Source organism: Phyllopteryx taeniolatus, chromosome 3 (genome assembly GCF_024500385.1).
Source record: "Phyllopteryx taeniolatus isolate TA_2022b chromosome 3, UOR_Ptae_1.2, whole genome shotgun sequence".
Lineage (NCBI taxonomy): Eukaryota > Metazoa > Chordata > Actinopteri > Syngnathiformes > Syngnathidae > Phyllopteryx > Phyllopteryx taeniolatus.
In genome coordinates, this window is record NC_084504.1 from 20,332,487 (window position 1) to 20,359,747 (window position 27,261).

At 39.9% G+C, this 27,261-nt stretch overlaps 1 protein-coding gene across 1 annotated transcript in view; it reads right to left on the bottom strand.

Annotated features, from left to right (window-relative positions):
* tmem8b (transmembrane protein 8B) overlaps positions 1-27,261 on the bottom strand; it is a 58,041-nt gene that overhangs the window by 28,845 nt on the left and 1,935 nt on the right. Inside the window, exons 2-6 of the mRNA XM_061767416.1 lie at positions 17,259-17,448; positions 15,649-15,856; positions 8,832-8,965; positions 5,779-6,047; positions 801-1,183 (exon numbers count right to left, since the gene is read on the bottom strand). Coding sequence (XP_061623400.1) covers positions 801-1,183; positions 5,779-6,047; positions 8,832-8,965; positions 15,649-15,856; positions 17,259-17,448 — 1,184 coding nt within the window. The remainder of the gene's footprint in view (positions 1-800; positions 1,184-5,778; positions 6,048-8,831; positions 8,966-15,648; positions 15,857-17,258; positions 17,449-27,261) is intronic.

The window sequence follows — 27,261 nt, forward strand, 5'->3', positions numbered from 1 at the left end:
ATTAGTGGCAAACTATTGCAGCTCCCACAGCATGTAATAAGCATTCAGTATTTAACACTTTGAACTAGGTTTTGGTATAATGATTAATTGATCATTAAGAATTATATCAATTGTGTGGAATTGACTCCCCCGTGCTTGTGTGGGTTTTCACCAGGTACTCCGTACTATTTCCTTCTACATTCCAAATACATGCACAATAGCTTACTGTAAATAAAAACTCAGTTGACCATAGAGGAGAATGTGAATGGTTGTGTGAATATATGTGCCCTGTCATTTCTATTTTAAATCTCATCTCCTTGTCATGTGGTTAGAAGTAAGTATTCCTGACAAATGCAGAATACAATGTATGAATTTAAGAATCTAGACGGTATATAAACTGGTGTCAACAGTGTAAAGATACAATCTCCAGTTAAGAGAGCAGGTGGCTCTGTGGTGCAATTGGACTTCTAGATGAGAATGTAACAATTCAAAGGTTGTGGGTTCGAGTCCCACCAGAGTCAGTTTTTAGTTCATGTCAGTTTAAGCTGTTTGCTAAAAAGAGGTCAGTTCATAAACTGAAACCTAAATCGTACTTTGGCTCAACCATGCTGTAAACTAAAATTTAATTGAATGTTATATTTAACACAGAGTAGCAATTCCATCATGCATCTTGAATCATTATAGTGCTGCTTTTGTAGTAATAATTGCTTATTAAAACGGCATTAATGTTGAATAAGTACTAATTTTATCTTGACAATCAGTGGTTTCCAACGATATGTTTTCATATAAAAACACCGCAATGATCAAGCAGAAGAACTCACCATGTTGAGCTTCAGCTCCATGTTGAGAACCCCCCCGCTGTCTAAAACGGGCATGAGGTTGATGGCGAACACGGCCGCCCTGTCAGGCGGAATGGATATATTTGGACCAAAGAATACGTAGAAGTGCACAGAGAAGGTGTCCAGCTCGTTGCGAAGAGTCGGACGGATGGGCCAGCACTTGTCGGTGTCGGTGGGGGAAGCGAGGTAAACGACGCTGTCCCCTGAGGTGTGCAGCTGAGTGGCGTTGTTCGACGGCCCTCCCGGGACCGCCGCGGAGACGCCGTCAGACAAGGAGAAAGCCATCGGCGTCCCGAACGATTGCGGCATGTTCATGGAGGAGCCGGCTGGGGACTGCTCCTTGGATGCGTTGGACTTGCTGCAGTCTAGTTAAGACAGAGGAAAAAATACACGAAGGGAGTCAAACAACTGACGGATGATTTGTTTTAGCTCGTCTTGAATGCTGTTATGGGGCCCTTGAGCAAGGCACTGAACCCCCAAAACTGTTTGTAGAATCTATTTGTCATGCATGTGGATTGATTATGTGTGTAATAATACAGCAAATAGTAATAAGCTGCAGCTATTGAATATTTTTTTTATTGATTATTCTCTCAATCACTCATTTGATGAATCAAATAATTGGACAATTAATTTTGCATTAAAGTTTATTGCAAAAAATGTTATTTCGATTACTGTTTATTAACTGATTATTGTTGTGTATTTGGTATTGCTAAATGATGAAAGAAAACCACATTTTAAAAAAAACAATTAAGCAATATCATATGAGAGGGAGTTATGTTGTACTCACCAACCTTTTCAAAAGATGAGAGCTACTTCTTAGGTACTGAAGGGCTACTAGCTTGATATACACTTCCAAGGCTTCTTCAGGGTCAGTTACAGGCTATTCATACTATGGCTGCAAATAACGATTATTTTTGTAATAGATTAGAATGACTATTTTTTTCCATACATTGATTAGGATTCAGTTAACAGTTTGGTCCGTAACTTGTCAGAAAAGAGACTGAATGTTGATCATTGTTTTCCAAAGTTGTTTGCAAATGTCTTATTTTGATTAAACACAAAATTAATCAGTCTGGTTTTATGAAGGACTACATAAATCTGAGAATATTTAATGTTGATAGGCTGAAATTCCAAGGATTTAGACAAACGTTAAACAAGGTCTCGAAACGATTAATCCATTATGGTAATAGCAGTAATAGTAATCTTTATTGCAGACATAGGTCCATATAAAACAAGAGCATACAAGTATATAGAGAGAAAATAAAATAGAAGAAAAAAAATAACCACATATAAACCTGTCCATAATAACATTTATACAAACTATTGCACCAATGCCAACTATAGGCTCAGAGGTAAATCTATAGTAGCTTTTCATTGGACATAATGGGATAATATATTCCAGGTCCTGAACAGTGAACACTTCACAAAATCAGAGCATATAGAAAAGTTGGGTCGATTAGTTATCGATTAATGTGATAATCGATTAGTTGTACATTAATCGATAAACTGTTGCAACTCAACAATAGAGTTCCAAAAAAGTTTCCTCCTGGGATTCTTACCATTATTATTATCACAGTAAATAAATCCCGGCCCCGCCTGTGTGGAGTTTGCATGTTCTCCCCGTGCCTGCGTGGGTTTTCTCCGGGTACTCCAGATTCCTCCCACATCCCAAAAACATGCATGGTAGGTTGATAGAAGACTCTAAATTGCCCGTAGGTGTGAATGTGAGTGCGAATGGTTGTTTAATTTATATGTTTGGGTGGCGTCCAGTTCAGGGTGTACCCCGCCTCTCGCCCAGGGTCAGCTGGGATAGGCTCCAGCACGCACGCGACCCTAGTGAGGATAAGCGGTAAAGAAAACGGATGCATGGATAAATAACTGCACACTACTCACAAAATGTTAGGGGTATTGGGATTTCTGGTGAAATTTCAGGATGAACCAAAACAATGCACAAAAACTTAATTTGACCTTCTCAAACTGTCCCATGTTTCACTACTTTTTACATAACATCACTGTTCTCTAAGAAAGAGTTGAGCAGCAAATTTCACAACAGGTGTTTGATTTATGAATCGACCAATACATTAGCAAGGACTTCCGTTTCTATGCCTTTCTGTGACTCTTCCAGTCTCTGTGTATCTGTTGGAAGCTGCTGATGACACTCTGTGACACTCTAAGCCAAGTGGCAACTTCCTTCTGAGAAGATCCCGTTTGAAGCAAGACAATGGTGACGTACTGTTGATCAATTGTTAGATGCCGTCTTGGTCTCCAATGTCCAATTAATGGATCAAACAGCCGCCGTGGGTTTTGTCTTTTATTTTTTTATTTTTTTTTTAAATTTGTATGGTTCAATGTCTGTAACGTAACGCATGACCAAACAATTGAGCTCGAGAGGACATGCTAGCAGGCGCTAGCACGATAATCTGGGACCTCGAGTATCGTATTTCGTACCATATCTTGCGTAAATGTGTGTTGCTATGACAAATAAATTCCTTAAATCCTTGAATTGTGAAGTGATTTGAATTCAGTTCTCCGTCACCTGTATTTTTTTATGACTCTACTTTTCTTTTTATATTTATTTTCAGAGTAAAGTCACAAGGTTTATGTTACCGTGCATTACATGACAGTTTACTTGAGTCGTTGTGGTGGGCGGGAGAGTAAAGGCGGGGGTGGTAATCCATAGCAAGTCCTACACAAACAGGCAATAACAGCCCAGGTTATTGTACTTGCAGTATTAAGGCGCGCTCTGCAGAAAGAGTCGTTTGCACATCATCCCCTTCGGCGGGCTTCTACTATGTAAACAGGAAGCTTTTTAATGAGACAGAGATTCACAGTAATTGCAAGCGGTATGCTTTCACTGAGCACAAAGCGACCCGTTGCAAATTGGTCATGGATGGCAACAATCAAACAGCAGCTGTTACCCAGGGGAAAAGATTGCAAAGGTTTTTGGAGCCTAGCCTGCTTTGAACAAATGTTGTCTTTGCATGGCTTTAAATCGTTTGTTCAGGATGCTAAAATAGCCATAAAACACTTAATGCTACATATAGTATGCTCCGGTCATTATTATTTTGACTGGAACACACAAACCAGTGTGGAGACTCGAAAACTAAATCAACTCTTTGTGTATGTGCGAAGGTGGAACGGAAAGGAATAAAAACCTTCATGACCTTCATGACATTCATAATCCAAAGATTTGGCTCACGTTAATCTCAAATGCAATCAAAGAGACTCTCTTCAATGCCAACTTCTCGGCTGAGGCTACAACCTGCACGAAATATGCTGCAAAACCGCAATATTAAATAATAAAGAGCAGCCTAGTTTCACTCTTTCCTGTTTGGAAAGTCTGAGTGCTCCAACAACAAACTGGATTATCCTGAAGGGTTCTTCAATTTAAGACCACGAAAGGTCAAGTAAGATCAGGCTGGTCCAGCAGGGAAAAGACATACTGTGAATAATTAGTGCCCGCGTTGCCATGGTGATAAGGTGCACTGTATGTAGTACAATGTCGAATAGAGGAAGAAGAGCAGACTTCCCGCAGATTTCTCAGCCGCCCCAGCCCCCCTGCAGGGTTGAGAACACGCAACATTTCTGCTCTTTGCAAACTAAAAACAGCATGTAGCGCTTTTGCAAGGAACCAAGTAATACGGTCCCACGCGAAGAGCCCCTTTTTTGGGTGCAGCCTTCAGGAACAAGCCTTCTAATGGGCCCGTTGATACATTTTGAAGTTGGATTGGGAAAACCGAAAGCCAAAAAAATGTGTTTTTTGTTGTCACATTGTTTACAACATGCCAGTGTTTACTTTGGTTAATACTGCAGTTGTGGCCAATAGGGTTTTAGGAAAAACAAGAGCAGCTTTTTAAAATAGGATGAGGATGATAAATAATAAACAACATTTGTGCTGATAAGAGTCACAATGTTAATATTTCAAATGTATTTGTGCCCTAATGCTAACTTTATATTGCTCAATAACTACTTTGTGCATTTGTGTAAAGATGATTCTAATTCTGAGTTAAATGATTATGATTAATTTACAGAGCAAGTAGAATACCGTAGTTAGTGTAATGTAAATCAATATCTCATATCATGTGGTTATGTTTTAAAAAATGACATCATCAGCAACTAGTCAGCGTTGATTCGACTTCACATCATATTATCGTCGACTTGAAAAAAAAGTCGTACAACCCATAATATGGAGTATATAATATTGCCATCATTGTATGAGCTGATAAATACACTGAATGGCCTTCAAACTGCACAATCTAATGCAAACTCTTGTACTCAGGGGCAACATTTATTTTTTTTAATTAGACGTATTGGCCAGGTCATTGGTAGAAAAAAAAAGTTAAAGTGAATGTAAAATATGTACATTTGTATTATGAAATAATAGTTCATGCTCACTTTTTTATTTTATTATTCTAAATTAATGTAATTATAATTAATTAATTATTTAATTATATGAAAAATGGTTGTAATTGTTTTTTGATTCAATTATTTACAATAAATCAAGTGGCAAATTATTTATATACATTAATTTTAAAAAAACAATACTTTTATTCAATTTAAAAAAACGGCTAAATTAATACAACAACTACTATAGCACTCTTGGTAATGTAGTAAATGCGTGGTGGGCTAGATTAAATAATGGAGCCCCTTGGGCCATACTTTGCCCACCCCTGATCAATTAACATCCCACAAAGAGCAGCATCCACAATTGTGCCTTTACAGTGTATAATAATGTTCCAAGTTGAGGTACCAAACTATATATTTACTCAGGTGTTTGTAGTTTGCAGTTGTGGAGAACTATATTAGATTGTACTAAGAGTTGATGCTCTATTATTTAGACATAATAGGGTCCAGCTATTAGAAACTAATTTTGTTAAATGAATACTACTGAAAAAAACAGAGCTCTTGTATCGGATCTCATGACACTGTTCAGCCGTATCTTTGTTGACAAGACACTCACCTGTAACCTGCACGCCGATGCGGAAGTAGACGTTGGCGTTAGTGAGGTATCGCTCCACCTGGATGTAGTACCATTGCTCCCAGGTGGGTACCGAGGCGTCCAGCTCGCAGGGGCTCCACTCTCTGCAGTCGAGGGCACTCGAGTTGTGCACGGGGGGCGCCCGCGCTCTTATCTTCAACACCACGGGGCAAGTGTTGCCGCTCTTGTTCTTGACACCGCAGTTCAGCAGCTGAACTTTCACCTTTGATATGTAATTTGGCGCAAACACTCTGCACACACACACACACACACACACACAAACACACACATTTCAGTGTAGGCTTCACATGAGAGGATGCAGTACAGTTACTGAATTGTAAGGTCACTGTCCAATGAACAGCATCCATGGAATCCGTTTTCTATTGCGCTTGTCTGTCCTCAGGTTTGCAGGTGAGCTGGAGCCTATCCCAGCTGACTTCGGGTGAGAGGCGGGGTACACTGGTCGTTGGCCAACCACATGGCACATATATGAAAAGCAACCTCTCTCTATTCACCATATCTATGGACCATTTAGAGCACGGGTGTCTGAACGTTTTCCTCCGAAGGGTCACATACAGAAACTGGGAGACTGACATTCTTCAACTTAAATATATTAAAGACGCTATAAACCAACCCATCAAGCCATTATCTGTTGTGTTTATATATACTGTATTATGTTAACTTTTTGTTAAAGGTGATAAAGCAACATTTTAGGATTTTTCAGGATTTTTAGGTGGCCCAGAGCCCTTTATTCCACTGGAGTAGGTCCGCCCCTGCACTGAGTAGCAGCCAAATTACATCTCCACATTCCGAACCAAAAAGACCAAGAGAAATCGAGAGTAAGCTGACAAATTTGTGTGACGGTGTTGACTTCATCATTAATGTCATAATGTCATATCATGAATGTGATATGTTCACAAATCCGACCTTCACACGGAGCAAAGCGTGGACCATTTTTGCTTCTGAAACAGAATTATCTTTAACCATCGGGGCATTATGAGAATTTTAGTATCATTTATTTTGTTTAATTTATTTCAGTTACAAATATAGTGGTGCCTTGAGATACACTACAAGCTGAATTTGTTCCATACTCAAAACACTCATATCTCAAATCTTCTTTCCCCATTGAAATTAATGGAAATACCATTCATCCATTCCAGCCTCCCACACCAAAAAAAGTTTTGGATTGTTTTTTTAAAATAAAAACAAAGATAGGATGCTAAAATGTAGAATTTTATAAAACCATCCTGTGATGACCATTAAATAGAACATAAAGAATTAATCAGTTGTTCCCATATTTTGTAACTTCAATTCAATGGACATTGTGCTGCTCCTTTTGGTGTGTGCGCTTTTCCCACACGGGGGCAGTATAGTGCAGCCATAGGGACACACACAAAGAAGAGTTTCATGACTAACTCAGTATGCTGCAGTAATTTTAGTCATTTTTCGTAAAGGATAAAGAATATATGCCTGTTAGTGCTGTTACATTGTCCATCTACATGTGTTGCGCCACAATAAGTTTTAACACTGCGACACCGATGTTATTCGTTGGTCCGTCTATGGCATTTTGCATAGTTTGTTAGCATTAAGCTAAACTGACTTTCCTAAAACTAAGCTATGTGGTTGTTTTAAATACAAAACATGTAATTCATTAAACTTCAACTGGGTGTGTTAATAAACAGTAAACAGTAACACATTTACTGTTGACTGTGAATGATGCACTCTGTTGATATTTTGTTTATTCACTACTTTTCTATTGTATTTAACTAGTTCCTTGTTTGCTTTTGCTTTCTTTTTCTAATTTGGGTGAGCATCGAAATAAACATCTTAATAGATAATAACCTACAGTGTATGCCCGAATGTTGTTATTAAGCGTTATGCATTATTCACTGGGAAATTGAGGGGAAAAAAAAAAAAACATTCCAAATGTGCCCCCCAAAAATTTAAATGAAACATAAGCAATTAAAATCTATCCTACTTGAGGATTAAGTTACATCTCAGTAAAGAAAGACACTAAAAAAGCTATATTTATTTAAGGGAAAAAAATGTACTTCCAGCCAGATACATCCAGCAATAGATCCAAACATCTTGGGAAGATTCATCAGAACACTGACTTAATGGCCCAAAAAACAAAACAGAATGTAAAATACTTCATATTGCTCCTCTGACACCTCACTTTTACAGGAGGCAAAATCTATAAAGATGCAGAGAAAAATCAATTTTTTTAATGAACAAGTTGCACTCCTGGACTACAGTAATAAGATAGGGGAGCCCACTGAGACAAATAAGGTTTTAGTTTTAGTTTTTCCTCATAGTGCAGAATAATGTGACTTTGGGTAGCTAAAGGGGCCAATTTCCCTCCAAAAATATAGAAATATTTGAAGCGTAGTTTAGCAGATGATTTTTTTTATATATATATATTCTTTTGCAGTCTTTCCAAGGGAATTAATGAGAATTAATTTTTCTTCCACAAACTAACAGCCATCCATCCATTTTCTATAGTGCTGGTCTTTATGTCGCAGGTGAGCTGGAACCTATCCCAGCTGAGTCTGGGTGAGAGGCCACGTACAACTTGGACTGCTTGCCAGTCAATTGCAGGGCACCTATAGACAAACAACCATTCACACTTACATCCACAACAATGGACAATTTTGAGGTTTCAATTAACCTAGCATGCAAGCATGTTTTACAAGTCAGAGTACCTGAAGAAAACCCACGCAAGCACAGGGAGAACGCGCAAGCTCCACATAGAAAGGACAGATCCGAGATTCGAACGCTGAACCTCAGAACTGTGAGGCAGACGTTGGCCGCAACTTCAGCATCCTGCTCAAATTAATATTCAAACTTTTTTTTACCAGTAGGCAAGATTGTGTTTTTTCCACAACATTTAAGTTCCCTTTAGACAAACCTGACATGTATTTGTTTGTTCCTGTAAATTCCCCCTTATTCCCATCAATATACCCATGGAAAGTTTAGAACTTGAAAAAAATAATAATAATGCTGTTATTTTGCAGCCTTATAAAGCGTGGACTTACTTATAAAGAGCAGATCTGTTGTGAGCAGGGATCATCTGGTCGATGAAGTATCCCGGATAGAGCACCGCAATCCCAATGAGCCTCTGGACAATGAGCTGAGGCTGGAACAGATACTGGCACTCCTCAGACAGACCCTATATCAAAAAGACACAGACAGAGTGGATTTCAATGACTTCTTATAAATTGTGTAGGACTTTAAAGATGGCAAGAGGAAGATCATTATCATTCAGACCATCTGCCTCCAGACGCATGTGAGCATAAAGTCTGTCTCAGGGATTAATAACACATTTGGGTCCCCATACCTCCAACGAGCCAGTCAGTGAATTGTGCACCCTCCATTTCACTGCTGCTGCTGCGGTGTCCCATTAGAGTGTCACGTATGTCAATCTGTGACACGGAGCCGGCAGGCTTCTCGAACGATCAGCCGCCAAATTAGTTTGAAAAGGAACAGAGTGTCACGAGGAGGACAGGTGTGAATGACCAATGAAGTCTTTCATTCCTGTCGAGTGATCACTACCCCCTCATCCGTCTGTCGTCACAAATACTGAGGCGTGTCATTAGTGAAACTTTGATCGATTACAGCCTGCCATTTGGCTTTCAATCAAAGCTCCTGATATTTGAAGGCCCCCCCAATTACGTCAATTACGTGTTCATCTACCTCTCCATCCGTCCCTCAGTTTGTTTTCCATACCGCAGAAGATAATCCTGTCCCATCAATCCATGTTGGTAATATTAGCACGTTAAGATAATAATGTGCTAATACGCTAATAATTAAGCTATCTATCTGGCTTGCAGCTAGCTATCCATCCATCCGGGTATCCATCCGTTCGGCCATCTAATTCACAGGTGTCAAACGCAAGGCCCAGGGGCCAGATGCGGCCTGCCAGATAATTTTAGGAGGCCCGTGAAAACAAATCTTGTGCGTTGCTAAAATCTGTTCCAAAAGAGCAAATTGTCTTGACTTTTAATAACATTGAGATTCCAAGCATTTTTCGTTACCGAACCTTTTTTCCTTTTCCTTTTCCTTGACTTTATATTTCAAATCTATATATCTATCACTTTGTGTGTGTACTGTAAGAAATAATTTGATGAGGTGATTATACATTTATATGGTTTTACAGTAATTGCTGCCCTCAAAGGGAAACCTGAAATACAGTGTGGCCGGCAACAAAAATTAGTTTGGCATTCTAATTAGAAACTACAGACCTCTGTCCATGAAAAGATGGAGAACTGAATGAAACTGAGGCAAGCATGGCAAAATAGGGAAAAAAAAACTGAGACCAAGATTAAGTTCAGTGAAAGTGAAATGAAGTTGAGCAAAAACATTTTACATTGCATTTTATGATGTTATTACTGTATGTTTTTACACAGGACAATACTGTACCATGTTATTTTTCTTATGAAAGACAATAAAAGTTTGGGGCGGGGGGGTCTGAAATGGATGAACGCATTTTCATTCATTTCATTGGGGGAAGTTGATATGAGATACAAGTGCTTTGAGTTATGTGCACAGTCACGGAACAATTTAAACTCATAAAGTCAAGATACCACTCTATATAATTACCGGTAAATAAAGACAACTAAAAGTACATTACAATGACTAATTAATGACCAATTTTATTTAAAAAATTTCAACTAATCAAAATCTAAAATTAAACAATTTAATGAGGGCTTTCCAGATACAGTATGTTATTATTTTTGGTCAGGGCAGCTTTAATGTACTGTGTTGATCTATGAAATCCTCATGAATGCAAGAAGTCAACTAGGTGAATCACTACACTACCAAATGACCCAACAAATGATTAACAGTTAAGTGAGGGGGAAAATGAGTCTATGTCGGTACTGTTGTGTAACTAATGAGAGTCTCATTGTTTATCAGGGAAACCGACACGTGAGAGAACAAAGACGGATGGTCGGACGCTCGGCTACACAGTCGGTATCTTTTACATCTCATATCGCCTCCCATTAAATCCCTCATTGAACGCCGAGCTTTGCATGATGGGTAATCATGAGGCGGCGCGCGGCGCTGATAAGCTGTAAAATCAGACAGTATTAAATGGCGCCATTATGTGCCAGGCTAGTTTTAGTCAATGAGGTTGAAACTGTCAAATAAATAAGACTTATGAATGACTAGGAGATGTGACGTTTGCACTAACAACACCCCTGTTCTTGCTAACGCAAACCCTGTTGCTAATATTAGCATGCTAAGCTATGACATTACAAAAGAGCTGGCTACATTACCATTTAAAAAAAACAAAGCACGCGGTTTTAGCTTTTCAGTCATTTCTATATAATTCTACACACATCTTTTTTCTTTTGATACATTACTTTTTTATGTTAGTGATGATATTCAGTCATGAGTTTCATGTGGGGCCTGAGAGACATTAGCAGTGTAGTTATGGTCACCATTTCTAACCTAACAATTAATTCCCATTTTATTATTACTTCATTAATATTAATACTTAATTAAATTGACAAACTCATGCATGAACCTTTGAAATAATAACAATATTCTTAATACAGTAGTACTTTGACAATTTAGTTTAGTTTTTCAAGTTATGAGCCATCACTTGATTGTTTTGTGCTTGTTTTTTTTTTTTTTTTTTTTTTTGTGTTGCCAGCAAAAATTTGACCTACATGTAAATGTAACCAGTTTTAGTCAATGAGGTCCAAACTGAAAAATAAATTACACGTATATGAACGACTACGAGACGTGCAGTGTGCGCTAACAACACCTCTGATCTTCCTGTTTGTTAATATTACAGATCAATACAGCAGGATTTATTACACTTTATATGCGTGCACTTGTGTCTGCATGTGTGTGCGCAATCAGGCGTGTATGCATTATTCCTCGCTTGGTGGAAAATGGCTTCAGAAAGCAGAATTTGCAAGAAGCTATGAGTTTTCCATTTCCGCTGTGTGTCATTGGTGTCCCTGAACCCAGCCAATTACACGTGTGAGGCAATTTCCGATGACATTCATGATTTTTTTATTTTTTTTGTGTTCAGCCGCTGGAGACCACAAACGAAAGGACAAGCAAAGGCATAATAAAATTGCCTGCAATGGAAATCAGCTGGTGTTGATGTGACCATGTAGACGGACGCGATGAGATGAAGAAAAACTCTTCAGACACGGTTCTGCCTCTTTAGGTTCTGCAGCACAATCCGGAATACTAATCTCTTTGAATACATCAGTTGGGAGGATTTTTCTTCTTCTTTTCAGGTGAGGAAAACACAAATGACCAAAAGGGGTACCTCGAAAGGTGAACGGCCCGGAGGATGTGCAAGGAATACAATGAACACACATTCATCACGGGGGATACCTTCCAGACCCCCCAGCTATAGGCGGAAATCTGAGATATAGCTATAAATATATATCTATATATTTTTGAATAGGCCTATATATTTTACAGTATACAGTGATGCCTTGAAATAAATGTTTTGGAGATAGTCTACGAGCCATCGTTCGGACGCTTTTTTTGCTTTGACTTGTGAGCAAAGATTTTAGATACGAGCACTGTAAATTGGCAGTGAACTCAACCAAACTCACAACAAGTAGCAGTTCGACAGATAGTGAAAAATTCTCCAAAAATCAGGCCTTATGCTTTTTAACGCCACCCCAAGGTGAAGTTTACTGTCAAACTAAACAACAAAACAGATAATTACATGTTGTGTATTTAAAACAACAACATAACGTTTCCTTAAAGGTAAGGGGAAACTCCATAGATTGGCTAACAGATAGCAGCTATGGCGGTGTTAATAATGTTGAAAGCAATGGGTATTTGAACACAAATGGTGCAGTAAGACATCTAAACAGACAATATAACAATGCCCACAGGCATTATTTATCCTCTGCAAAAAAATGACAAATATACTGCAGCTTACTGAGTCACATTAAATCACATCACTCTTATTCATTTGTGTCTGAACTATATGCCCCCCGCAAGTTGCCCACAGCGAAAGAAGCCACAATTAATCATGATGCACAAAATGTTTACCAGTAATTCTTTACATTTACATATAACAATCATGTTATTACTCTATGTGTTTCTAAATTACAATTTTATAATGTTTTCCTTAATAAAAAAAAAACAACAACAACAGAAATTGTTGTTTTTATGGGGAGGCTGCAATGGATTAATGGCATTTCTATTCATTTCAAGCATAAAATGTATAGAATATTCCATAGCCTTTATAGTGTCTATGTGTCTATGTGAAGCAGGGCCTGGTGGGTTGGTGTGCATGTGAGTATCCAGGCATGAGCTGTGGTCGACAGCAGCTCCCGCGTGACTGTGCTCTTTGTGTTTTTGTTTTATTTTTCTCTCAGCGGTCATTAAATGGCTGAAAAGTGCATCGTGACTGTGGCTCTACTTTCCCACATGCGAGGGCATTGCAAATTACCAAAACATTGCCTTTAATGATTTTGCGGAAAAAGTATTTGGGCTGGAGAAAAATAAATCACCATAGAGACTTGGTGGAGTTTGACTCCATTTCAAAATGACATTACTATTTTATAACTGTACATAGTAAAACAACAGAACATATAATAGTCATAGTTTTGTTAAACTACACAATACTCTTTTTGGTACATTTATTTGAAACTACATGGAAATGCGACGATGACTTCCCTATAAAAGCTGAGGATATGGGTCAATGTTTTCGTAGTGACTGGACAATTGACTTATTGATCCATATCAATGTTTGTTTGCTCTTTTTTTTTTTTACACTGCAATGCTGCTGATGCTGCATCGTTGTGTTTCTATCTGGAGGGGAAGGGAGGAACATTTTGGTCCCTAGGTCAGCCAGTCCATCACTTCGGCACAATCCGAGCACAGCTCATAAATGTGACGAAAAATAATAACTACACAGTCACATCATTAAAATGCTCCTTCCTCCAGAGCTTTAAGAACGCCACTGCAGGGATGACAGTCGATCATAAAAGTAGTCATGTGTGGATCTGTTTAAGTCGTCGGAGGAGGACGAATGGGGCGACGGCGCTGCACAAACACCTGACGCTTACTGACGATACACAAGATAATGAGTTTATAATATCCCAAATTAAAGATCATCAACCCAAATCTGCCATCTGCGTTGCAGTGACTAATAATCTTAATGGTTTATTTATGAAAACTATTGTACCATGTCGAGCGTTACTATGGCTACCTGTTGCTGTGTCGTGTTACTCTTTGAGTAGTAAGGACATGTATTGTGCAGAATAACATCTGCAGATGAGATTTTTTTCCTTCAAAATAGTGACCACAAGCTGTGATTGAGCCGTCACTAAGCAACAAATAATTTAATTTCAGCTAATTTGGTCATTTTATATAATTACCGGCCTTTTCATGCTACTGTGTAAATGTGCGCTACTACTCTCACACATATTGCGGCTACATAATGCACACCATACAAAACCACTAATTGAATATTATGTTTATTATTTGCATATTGTTATGAACTCTAACTCACTGGTTCTCAAATTGGGGTCATGTCATGAATATTTAGGTTTAAAATTGCAAAAAAATAAATATTCCCATGGCATTCAGGGGGGCACTTGATTGTTATATTTAATAGACGTTGAGATTCTCATGCTGCCCTTGGAAAAACATATAACTTGTAAATGGATCCCTGGATGAATAAGGTTTGGAAACCCCTGCTCATATTGTTAACTTATTCCCTTTATCACACAAATTAAGGCCGAACGTGACTGAACTGGACAATTGCAAACACATTACATCCAGCCATCCATATCCACACACCAGACAATTAACCCTCACACCTATACCAACTCACTAAAATGGGGAAAAACTGCTACCTCAGGTGGTGAGGTGCCACATTATACTACTGTATTATATTTTTAATTGAACCAAAAACAATATGGCACTGGTGTCAAAGTAGACGCAGATTGCTCTGGCTACAGTAGCTATATTATAATACAAAGACAGAAAATAAAGGAGTGAATATACAGTATATTTGTGAGGCTGTTGGATCCATTCATTGTCTGCACCTGTGAATTTCAACAACAGACTCTCCACGCTTCGCTATTTTAGAAACATGTACAAATAAAATTACAAACAAAGTATTATTGTAAAACAATATATAATTGTCACTGTTGGGCAGAAACCTCCTATGTCCAAATCTGGTCAATTTCATATTTTTTCACAAATCCATACTATTGGTCAGTCCCCACGTGGGTCTGTTACTTTGACAAATTATTGGCCGACCTAAAGTGTTGATCGTGGCTTTCTCTCTTTAACGAATGTAAATTGCCCAACAAACATACTTTTTTTTTTGTTTGTTTGTTTCCTTAAAAGTCATGATTTTGGAGATGCGAGGATTTCGCTCGACGCCAGCGATAAACTGTATACATTGGTAAGGCTTGGCAGCTGCCAGCTGGATCTTGCTTCGCGCCCGGAAATGTAATTTTTGTTGTCAAAGCTCTCGTGCATTTTGGCAACAAAGACTCTCCATACTTCACTAAATATAGTTAAGTATTATAGTAAAACACAATATGTACTTAATATATACTGTGTTTATTGTGGTACGGCTTGGAAGCAGCTGGGTGGATCTTGCCTGGAAACATAATTTTTGTGGCGAAAGCTCATGTGACACGATATGGCATTTTTGATTGGCTGTTACATCTACGGCGTTGCAATGCCATTTTCCTGCAATTTCAATTTCAAATCGCAGCAAAACTCGTGGCTGTAAGTCAGCCACTAATTAAAAGTAGTTGCAGAACCCTGCATAACAGTTCACTGGCGTTCAATCGCGTCGCTTTATTCGAGGCTCGCCGAACAATGCCATGTTTGTTGTCATGTTACCTTGACTGAGATCTTGCCTTCATCCTTGGGTAAATGCGCAGCCAGGAACCAGTCCCCAGGGAGCGGGCTGGTCACGTTGAGCACCCCCGTGGTTCGGTTCGGGAGCATCCAGGTCAGAGTCACCGCAAAGGATCCTGGGACAATTGTATCCCGAGGGAAGTGAGTTTTCAGGGGGTTGATTACCGGGGGAGCACCAGACCTTACGTACCTGTCAATCACAAGACATTTTTCATTACTACTTCCCCGCTCGGGTTCGTAAACAACTGGGATGTCAAACACTCACTGGCCACAAAATTAGGTAAACCCGTAAAATCTAATGAGATCCAATACACGAGCTGTTTCACTGTTCACATTGTGTGAGAGAAAACAATTGAGCATTACACATTGATGCTGTGACTGTTCGTAAACCGAAGCAATACTGCTTTGAAAATCGTTTGTTAACCAAAACTACGAGCTATGTACATTGTTTTTGTTAGGGTTTTAGGATTCCCACAAAGAATATATTTTAAGTGTAACTTCCTTGCACTCTAGCCACAAGCCTAATCTGTAAGCGCAAACAGTGCTGCTCAGCTTCTGGATTTTGGCAAAATGTCAAATTTGATAATTCAATTGAAACAGCTTCACGCCAACCTGAATATCCGTGCATTATGAAAAAAAGTTAACGTTAACTACTCGCAGAATTTAAAACAATAACAAATGCCAGAAAAAAATACTGTTTTAAATAGCACTTTAATTTATGCTGTTCCAACTGTTACTGTTGCACTTGTCTACATCTTTCATTTACCAAAACGAAGACAAACTATTGAAGTTTCACTTTCATTAAAAGATTTAAGCTATTGATGTTTCATTTTTAATGTTGTTAAATCTGTCATTACATTTCTTTTGGATTTTGTTCCTACACTGTACTGAATATGAACTTAACCATGACAAAGGTACGTACCAAACCAGAAAACTATTACACCTCTAGCGATTATACATTTATGTGGTTTCACTGTTATAAGCAACGCCTTAAGGGGAACCAAAATGTTGCCTGTGACACCCCTGGGATAAGGCAATGTATCATAAACTATAATAACGATTGAGCCATAACCATTTTATGGGTCAGAACTTAAGCTGACCACATATTTGAAATAGTACCTGGTAGTACCTGCTTTTGCCAGTGGAAAAGTTTTTTTTCCCAAAACATCCATCCATCCATTTTCTAAGCCGCTTCTCCTCACTAGGGTTGCGGGCATGCTTCAGCCTATCCCAACTATCATCGGGCAGGAGGCGGGGTACACCCTGAACTGGTCGCTAGCCAATAGCAGGGCACACATACAAACAAACAACCATTCGCACTCACATTTACACCTACGGGCAATTTAGAGTCACCAATGAAACTACCATGCGTGTTTTTGGAATGTGGGAAGAAACCGGAGTGCCTGGAGAAAACCCACGCAGGCACGGGGAGAACATGCAAACTCCACACAGGCGGGGCCGGGGATTGAACCCCGGTCCTCAGAACTGTGAGGCAGACGCTCTAACCAGCCGTTTACCGTGCCGCAGTTTTTCACAAAACAAACGCAACAAACTTAACACCAGTTTGGAAACAAAAAGTGTCATTGACTTACACAGCCACATTGCGATTGGGACAGCTGTCACCAAAGGTACCGCCTTGTTCCTTGAAGATAATGAGGTTCCATACGGCCATCATGGTGTCATCAGGCACATTGAAGTGGAACAGTTCCACACTGGCGAAGGAGTTGTAAGCACTGAGCTTACGAGGCGTTCGGGTGAAGTATTCAGTCACAAAAAGGCAATCTGCGAAGGAAAGAGAACAACAAGTGAGAAGATGAACACAATGTTCCTTTTGGTGTGTGTGGTTCTTTTTGTGGAGGGTGGTGGGGGGTGATCTTCTAGACTATGGTTGCCAAACTCCAAGAGAAGAAGAAAATGTAAGGATGCAAGGGCCACTTTAACATCATTCAACTCCAGCAGCCCCTGACCCCATTGAGGAAAAGCGGTGAAGAAAATGGATGGATGGAACTTTAATTCAATAAAACCCATCCATCAGGCAAGGCTATGTTGTTTTTATACAAGTGTGTTATAGTTATTTGGAAAAACTACGTACTACCTCACAGCTTTCTGTTGAATTGATAAGGTGAATAGTTTCTTTTTCAGGACTTTGGGGGTGACCCGCCGCCCTGTATCCAATGAGAACAGATCCGCCCCTGCATTGAGAAACAGCTGAATCATATCTTCACATTAAGAGCCCCCCAAAAAAAAGAGCATTCGGTAGTTAAGCTGAAAAGTTTTAACTTGACGGTCATAAAATCAAATTCTGGATAGAGAGGTGACTGTCGGTTTGAAAGAGATGTGAAAGAAGCCATCTATGTCAAACTAGAAAAGGTTTGAGGCATCGCCTGTTGTCTGCTGATAACAATGTCCAGACATACCTCCCCGCAAAGATTATCTCATTCCATGGGAAGAGGCCCTAAGGAGCTGTTTTGCCACCAAGCGAGTGAAAGACCGGTTGCCATGAGACGGTCATTGACCATCCACGTCGGGCAACAACAGCAACACCCTATCGTGACCACCTGCGGGCCACACCCACCAGAGGCATAAATAGGGAAACTCCACACATAAACATTTAGAACTGAAGAAGTTATTTTGGGTGAAAGGGTAAGCGTCTTCAACAAACAAAAAAAGTCCAGCTGCCTTAATGACTGAGAGAGCACCTGCGCGTCAGTTGTGGCCAAGCAGCTCGAGTATGAATGCGCTTATTGTGCGTTTATTTTGTTACCGTTTGTTCAATAAAACGATGCTTGTGGGGACATTACAATAGGTTCTAACTAGCAGGGGTAAGCTATATTAAATTAGCTAACATACCTCATGTTGGCCATCGTAGACATGCTGTCGTGGTACGGTAGTTAGCTTTAGATTTTAGTTAGCTTTAGCTTTTAGTTAGCTTTTCCAGCTGTGTTAAAACTTATAACCAGGTAATGCTTGATTTACAACCCTGACACAATCTATGATATGACAGTTGAGCACACGGCGATGTTTCAATGCCTCCTCTTGAATTGCTGTAATGTGTTGCCACTGACTCGGCAGGGGCTTATAATGGTGCGTACTGCATAGCTATTAGTTGATAAGCTAATTAGCCACTTGGAGCTATTGCTAGCTAATTGAATAGCAAAGAGTTTTTGCCCAGTGTATCTGATACGATATGAAACACCTCCGTGAAGTATCTTATTCCAAGGTAGGGCGTGTCCATATGTGGTGTCTTTTTGTTGTTTTTTTGACATGCCCTGCAAAATTCTAAATCTTACCAAGAATGTTTTTTCCAGTCAAAACGAATTAAAATTAGATGCATCACGTGAAAAAATTTAGAAAAAAAAAATAATTGCCAGTGGAGTATAAAAATAAAATAAAATAAATTACTCCCCTCGCAAATTTTTTGTCTACTTCAAGTAAAATTGGCTTGAAATAAGTAAACATTTTCTAAAAACTAGGTGATGTGTCTTAATTAGGATTTTGAGTTTTTGCAGCATGGGTGTTTATTTTCAGTTAAAAAAAAAAAAAAAAAAAACTGGCAGTATCAGGTCACTTTCATTGCCTTAACTACATGTGCTAAATCTGGTTAAATGTTAGTTTACGAAGGACACCTTATGAAACACTGTTTGCAGATGGACATACGCTGTTTTTTAAAAAGAAGTCAGCCAGGTGCAGGTGAGAGACTGTAAAAGAAATACATTATTGCATGATAATGAGTGTGTCTTCGTTTGTTTTTTATGTAGTTGTTAGACTGTATATACTACATTTCCAACAGTGTTGTCTCTTACTCAAATCAAAAGGTGACCTTATAAACTTATTTCCTCTCGAATAGAGCTAGAGACTAGCCAGAATGTTTTTAATATTCCTTTCCTCTGAGATGAAATACTCATATTGTATTCATACCGTTACCAAAGGTCTGTGATTTCCTGATATTAAACCAGGTGTTTAGAATGTATTGAATAAATAGATATAATCCATTCTTTTTCTGAACCCCTTATCCTCACAAGGGTCGCGGGAGAGCTGGAGCCCATCCCAGCTATCATTGGGCAGGAGGCGGGGTACACCCTGAACTGGTTGCCAGCCAATCGCAGGGCACACATAAACAAACAACCAATTGGCACTCACATTCACAACTAGGGGCAATTTAGAGACTTAAATTAACCTACCATGCATATTTTTGGGATGTGGGAGGAAACCGGAGTGCCCGGAGAAAACCCACGCAGGCACGGGGAGAACATGCAAACTCCACACAGGCAGTGCCGGGGATTGAACCCCAGTCCTCAGAACTATGAGGCAGATGCCCTAACCAGTCGCCCACCGTGCCGCCTAAATAGATATCCATCCATTTTCTGAGCCGCTTCTCCTCACTAGGGTCGCGGGCGTGCTGGAGCCTATCCCAGCTAACATCGGGCAGGAGGCAGGGTACACCCTGAACTGGTTGCCAGCCAATCGCAGGGCACATACAAACAAACAACCATTCACACCTACGGGCAATTTAAAGTCTCCAATTCCTGCATGTTTTTGGGATGTGGGAGGAAACCGGAGTACCCGGAGAAAACCCACGCAGGCACGGGGAGAACATGCAAACTCCGCACAGGAGGGGACGGGGATTGAACCCCGGTCCTCAGAACTGTGAGGCTGACGTTCTAACCAGTCGTCCACCGTGCCGCCCTAAATAGATATAATACTAATAATAATAATGATTGGCTGGCGACCTGTTCAGGGTGTAATAATAATAATAACATTAATAATAATTAGGCTAGCCCTATTTTGCGTCGTCCACCAAATGGACTTTTTCAAGGTCTAAAGAAAATCTAATTTCAGAAGGGTACTTCCAAAATGAGGTCATGGGCTCAGCACACCCAAAACACTCGACCTAGACTCGCAGTAGACATTATTTTGTCTTTTTTAAGTGTGAAATGATCCCAAACTTTGGACAGTCTCTGTTTTTTACACACTCCTCCTTATTTCTACACGGAGTGGTGCATGAGTCTGCAGCAACATTAGCCCACGCGTAAAAATTATCATTGCAACGTTTCGAGGAAGAGATTTAATTTTGACTTTTTTTGTAATCGAATTACTCGAGTTATTCAATTAATCATTCAGCTTTAGTCACAAACCACCACACACTTTTTTTTTTACACTGACAGTTTTCACACTGGCCTTAGCCACTTATTTCATTTTTACATAGCTTTGCAGGTCATGTCAAATATTATTTTTACTGTATGCTGCAGGCCCCAAGAAAACATATGGCGGGCCACCAATTGCCCCTCGAGTGTAGTTTTGACACTCCTGCTATAGCTTTCTTTTTTAAGGCAGCTGTGTGCATGTGTGCGCACTGGCATCCTGCTTAATGTCAAATCCTTGGATTACATCCAGCCAAGGCTCTGCATATAAAAGCAGCAGATCAAGCGACAGGTGTAATCTGTCACATTACCCGCACGAGCCAGGCTGGCACTGAGCTCAGCCAGCAGGTGGGCAAAAATCCAGCAAAAAACAAAACAAAAAAACACATTTAATTGCTCTGCGCTGCATCTCCTATGAACGTTTATAGAATGTCTGCTGTTGGCCTCCATCGGAATGTCGAGTGAAGAAAATCAAGGCACACACTCAACAGCCTGTTCTGATGTGTACTCGGAAAATGAGAAACACACACATTATATATATATACATATATATATATATATATATATATACATATATATATATATATATATATACACATATATATATATATATATATATACATATATATATATATATATATATATACATATATATACATATATATATATATATATATATACATATATATATATATATATATATATACATATATATATATATATATATATACATATATATACATATATATATATATATATATATACATATATATATATATATATATATACATATATATATATATATATATATACATATATATATATATATATATATACATATATATATATATATATATATACATATATATATATATATATACATACATATATATATATATATACATATATATATACATATATATGTATATATATATATATACATATGTATATACATATACATATATATATGCATATATATATACATATATATATACATATACATATATATATATATATATATATACATATATACATATATATATACATGTGTGTATGTGTGGTATTTTTTCTCATTTATATATATATAAAGCACACAGTAGCTCTCTCAGAAGTAACCTTGAACGCTTAAGCTGAGAATTGTGAAGAATGAAGCAGTCTTGTCGTCAAGAGCTAAACTTTGATCCTGTACAAAGCTCTAAGCCTCTGTTATTGTGCTCTCTTGCGCCGCCTCATACAAGAGCTTTCTATACATTAAACTGCCTCTTTGACTTGAAGACGCACCAAACAAATGAAAATACCGTAGGTGCATTCAGTCACCTCACTGAGATTCGAGATGGAGGACAGCTCTGAACCATATTTTGGTAAATTAAGTCAAAATCACAGACATCAAACACCTCAGTGTTAGGCATTAGAGCCATGTGATTTCTCCCAGCCAATCAAAGAAAGCTATTGATAATAGTAATATCAAAATGTTTATTTTAATATCAAAATTTAGTTGTTTTTTTTTTTACTAGAGTAATATATGATGGAATGTTACAATTACACTCTTTTTAGAGCTTACTGTTTTATTGTTGATTTCTAATTTTACTGCTATTGTTTCTGTCACATTGTCATTAGTAGTAGTAGTTGTAGCAGTAATAAGATGAAAACAGTCAAATTAATTCTAATTAGATAATTCGTATAACACTGGACTATCATTGAAAGTCATTTAAGAGTAATCAATGTACTAATGTATATATATATTTTTAAATGTTTTTATTTTTACATGGCTCACAGTGTGATGAGTGGTTAGCACATCTGTCTTATAGTTCTGAGGTTTGGGGTTCGAATCTGGAATTCCTGTGTGGAGTTTTCTCTGGGTTTCTTCCTCTCATAGTCCAAAAACATGCATGGTTGGTTAAGTGAGGACTCTAAATTGTCCATAGGTGTGAATGTGACTGTTTATTTGTCTATATGTGCCTTGCGATTGGCTAGCAACCGCTTCAGGGTGTACCCCGTCTTTGGCCCAAGGTAGCTGGGATAAGCTCGATAGGTTAGCGTAGTAGAAAATGGACCGATGGATGGCTCATACACATACGATAAAATGATCGACTCCTGTCCAACGCAATGATATGAATGATAAACATCATCAATACGGTGCTGTGTTGTGAAGAGAATTTAGTAGGAATTTGTACAAAAAGTAAAAGGCTGTATTACATTTAAACTACGCTGACTGATCAAGTCAGACTGCAAGGTTAGTCACACAAATTTATTTTTGAAAAGATTTCCATATAAGTCCATATCCATCTATTTTATCCACTTTCTATAGCGCTTGCACTCATGGGGGGGTCGTGAATGTGCTGACATTACACATCCTCCATGTATGTATACTATTTTTTTAAATCCTAAAAATGTGGGTTTCCGACTAATGAGCATTGCTTTTTTGCTTGTGAGGTACCAGACAATGTTGCGTTTCAGGTCAACAAAGACAACTGTACCATATTTCCTCATGTAGTAACCACCGCCCTAATAGTAAAGGTTGCGCATCTTTCATATGAACAGTCCTAGTTCCGCCCTTTATTTACACAAACATTTGAACAATTTCTTTTAAAAAACAATTCCTTAACATCACTAAGGCGCTGGTGCTATTTTTGCAGTTGTGTTTATAATATGTGACAGAAGAAACTGCAGAGGACGATGAGTGCTCCGACTGTCACTGCACTATTGAAAAGGGAACAATAGCTACGCAAATAGAAACTGTTAATGTGAGCCAGCTAACACGGAAGTAACAATTCTTCTTTGACAGCAGCGTGTATAGCACCGCACATATACAGTACATAATTTGTGCAAATAAATGTCTTACCCAGACTGGGGCGGTGGTCCCCCTTTTTAAGAAGGGGGACCGGAGGGTGTGTTCCAACTACAGGGGGATCACACTGCTCAGCCTCCCTGGTAAGGTCTATTCAGGGGTGCTGGAGAGGAGGGTCCGTCGGGAAGTCTAATCTCAGATTCAGGAGGAGCAGTGTGGTTTTCGTCCTGGCCGTGGAACAGTGGATCAGCTCTACACCCTCGGCAGGGTCCTCGAGGGTGCATGGGAGTTCGCCCAACCAGTCTACATGTGTTTTGTGGACTTGGAGAAGGCGTTCGACCGTGTCCCTCGGGGAGTCCTGTGGAGAGTGCTTCGGGAGTATGGGGTACCGAACCCCCTGATACGGGCTGTTCGGTCCCTGTACGACCTTAGTCAGAGTTTGGTCCGCATATCCGGCAGTAAGTCGGACTCGTTCCCGGTGAGGGTTGGACTCCGCCAAGGCTGCCCTTTGTCGCCGATTCTGTTCATAACTTTTATGGACAGAATTTCTAGGCGCAGCAGAGGCGTAGAGGCGGTCCGGTTTGGTGGCCTCAGTATTAGCCTTCTGGCTAATTCTGGCTTTTTTAACCATGTGTACTTCATGTGTTTTATGAAATTGCATTGTCCCCTTTCAAAAATAAACTAAACTGAAACTGATTGCATCTCTGCTTTTTGCAGATGATGTGGTTCTGTTGGCTTCATCAAGCCGTGACCTCCAACTCTCATTGGAGCAGTTCGCAGCCGAGTGTGAAGCGGCTGGGATGAGAATCAGCACCTCCAAATCTGAGACCATGGTCCTCAGTCGGAAAAGGGTGGCATGCCTTCTCCAGGTCGGGGATGAGATCCTGCCCCAAGTGGAGGAATTCAAGTATCTTGGAGTCTTGTTCACGAGTGAGGGAAGAATGGAACGGGAGATCGACAGGCGGATCGGTGCAGCGTCAGACTTTGTATCGGTCCGTTGTGGTAAAGAAAGAGCTAAGCCGAAAGGCGAAGCTCTCAATTTACCGGTCGATCTTCGTTCCTACCCTCACCTATGGTCATGAGCTGTGGGTCGTGACCGAAAGAACAAGATCCCGGATACAAGCGGCCGAAATGAGTTTCCTCCGCAGGGTGTCCGGGCTCTCCCTTAGAGATAGGGTGAGAAGCTCGGTCATCCGGCAGGATCTCAGAGTAGAGCCGCTGCTCCTCCGCATTGAGAGGAGCCAGATGAGGTGGCTGGGGCATCTGATTCGCATGCCTCCCGGACACCTCCCTGGTGAGGTGTTCCGGGCATATCCCACCGGGAGGAGACCCCGGGGACGACCCAGGACACACTGGAGAGACTACATCCTTCGGCTGGCCTGGGAACGCCTCGGGATCCCCCCGGAAGAGCTGGATGAAGTGGCTGGGGAGAGGGAAGTCTGGGCATCCCTGCTGAAGCTACTGCCCCCGCGACCCGACCCAGATAAGCGGTAGAAAATGGATGGAAATGTCTGACTTCATATAAATGCCCGGTAGTCTCTGCAGTTGAGTAAACACGGAAGTAACAATTCTTCTTTGACCAATCGACGAACAACAGCGTGTTGAGCTACACACATTTGAAATGATTTGTGCAAATAAAGGGCATATTTAAAATATTTCACAGGTGTCAAACTCAAGGCCCGGGGGGCAAATACAGCCCGGCACATCATTTTATGCGGCCTGCGAAAGAAAATCATTTGCGTCAACTTTCATGAATCTGTACCAAAATTTCTAAATGGCATATGTAACAAAGACTAATGCTCACATGTTGCCAGCATTTTTTTTTTCTTACTAAACCCCTTTTTACAGTAACTTGATGAGGGAGTGGGAAGGTTTAACAGTAATCCTGTTTAACATTAAAGGACGCTGGAATCCAACACCCTACCTCGACAATATCTTTTGTATTTCACGAGGACCAAGTGTCAAACATTCAACAAGAATCAATGGGAAAACGTCAAAGGTACTAATCTAGAAGTTGTGAATCAATTTTACTTATCATTAACTGTATACTATTTATCCTACTCATCTGGAAGTAGATATAGATATAATTTGCAATCTTTTGATTTAAATATTTTATTTTCATTTTCATTATTGCACTTCTGTCCTTTTCAAGGAGCAGTGGAGCGGCACCCTAGCGCCCTCTACTGATGAGCTGCCACTATGGTGAGGCGATTAAACGTGCTTTCACAGTCATAACGGCCCTATGGGAAACCGTACCCACAATGTGGCCCATGACAAAAATGAATTTGACACCCCTGAAATAATTACTTGGTACGATCTGCAATTGAGTATATGCACACCATAAGCTACTATTTGAGGAAATTTGGCATCTAGGCTTAATACTTTCATAACGTGAATATTTGTGACTACAGTTCATACTTTTTTGCAGGCAGGATTTGGCTCTAGTGGTTGACAAGTCTGCCTCACAGTCAAGACTTCATGGGTCTGAATCCATATGGCGTTTGTTTCTATTTGATGAATTTTCCGTATTAAAATGAAACTACTATCCCACCACCACCTCAAAAAAGTGAAAAAAAAATTCTAGCTGACTGATACCTTGACTAATTCCAACGTTTTGTCACAGCCCTGAAGGCAACACAGCGATCACAGACTTTGTTACGGTGTGTTTCACTGGCACATTCACACCACGATTTTGCTCAATTTGAAGCCCGGATCAATGCGCATATGTTTTGGACTCTATGTTTCACCCTGCCTGCCGGTCGTTATCCCGCTGAGTCCCAGGTCCTCGTCTGCCCCACCTTTTCCACCATCTGACCTCGCCAGCCCACCCCTTACTCCTCCACCTCCTGTTTTGCCACCTGTTCCGTGTTTGCTCATTTGTTGTTCTGTTGGGCTGACAGAAGTAGAATTTAGCAGCCCTCCCCACTGTAATTGTGCTTGTACTGGAATGCATAAGAAACAATTTCCATTAGGATACATTATGGATTTTTTTAAATTGGTATTACCTACTCTTAAAAAAAAAAAAAAAAAGTAGTCTGTATGATGACTTCTACATCACAACTAGACATGCATAGTCATATGACCCCAAAGGATCCCTGTTGGAATCTTATAGATTTTTTTTTTTTTTTGAACACACATTCAAATACATAAGTGGATGAGAGCACAATTAGAGAGAATGCATTTGTGTTAAGCACGATATTAAACATATCCATCAAACCATTTTCTCTCGAGCTTGTCCTCATTAGGGTGAGCTGGAGCCTATCCCACGTGACTCTGGGTGAGAGGTGGGGAATACCCCGGAATGGTCGCCAGCCAATAGTCTTCGTTGAACCTAACATGCATGTTATCCATCCATCCATTTTCTGAGCCGCTTCTCCTCACTAGGGTCGCGGGCGTGCTGGAGCCTATCCCAGCTATCATCGGGCAGGAGGCGGGGTACACCCTGAACTGGTTGCCAGCCAATCGCAGGGCACATACAAACAAACAACCATTCGCACTCACATTCACACCTACGGACAATTTAGAGTTGTCAATTAACCCACCATGCAGGTTTTTGGGATGTGGGAGGAAACCGGAGTGCCCGGAGAAAACCCACGCAGGCACGGGGGAGAACATGCAAACTCCACACAGGCAGGGCCGGGGATTGAACCCTGGTCCTCAGAACTG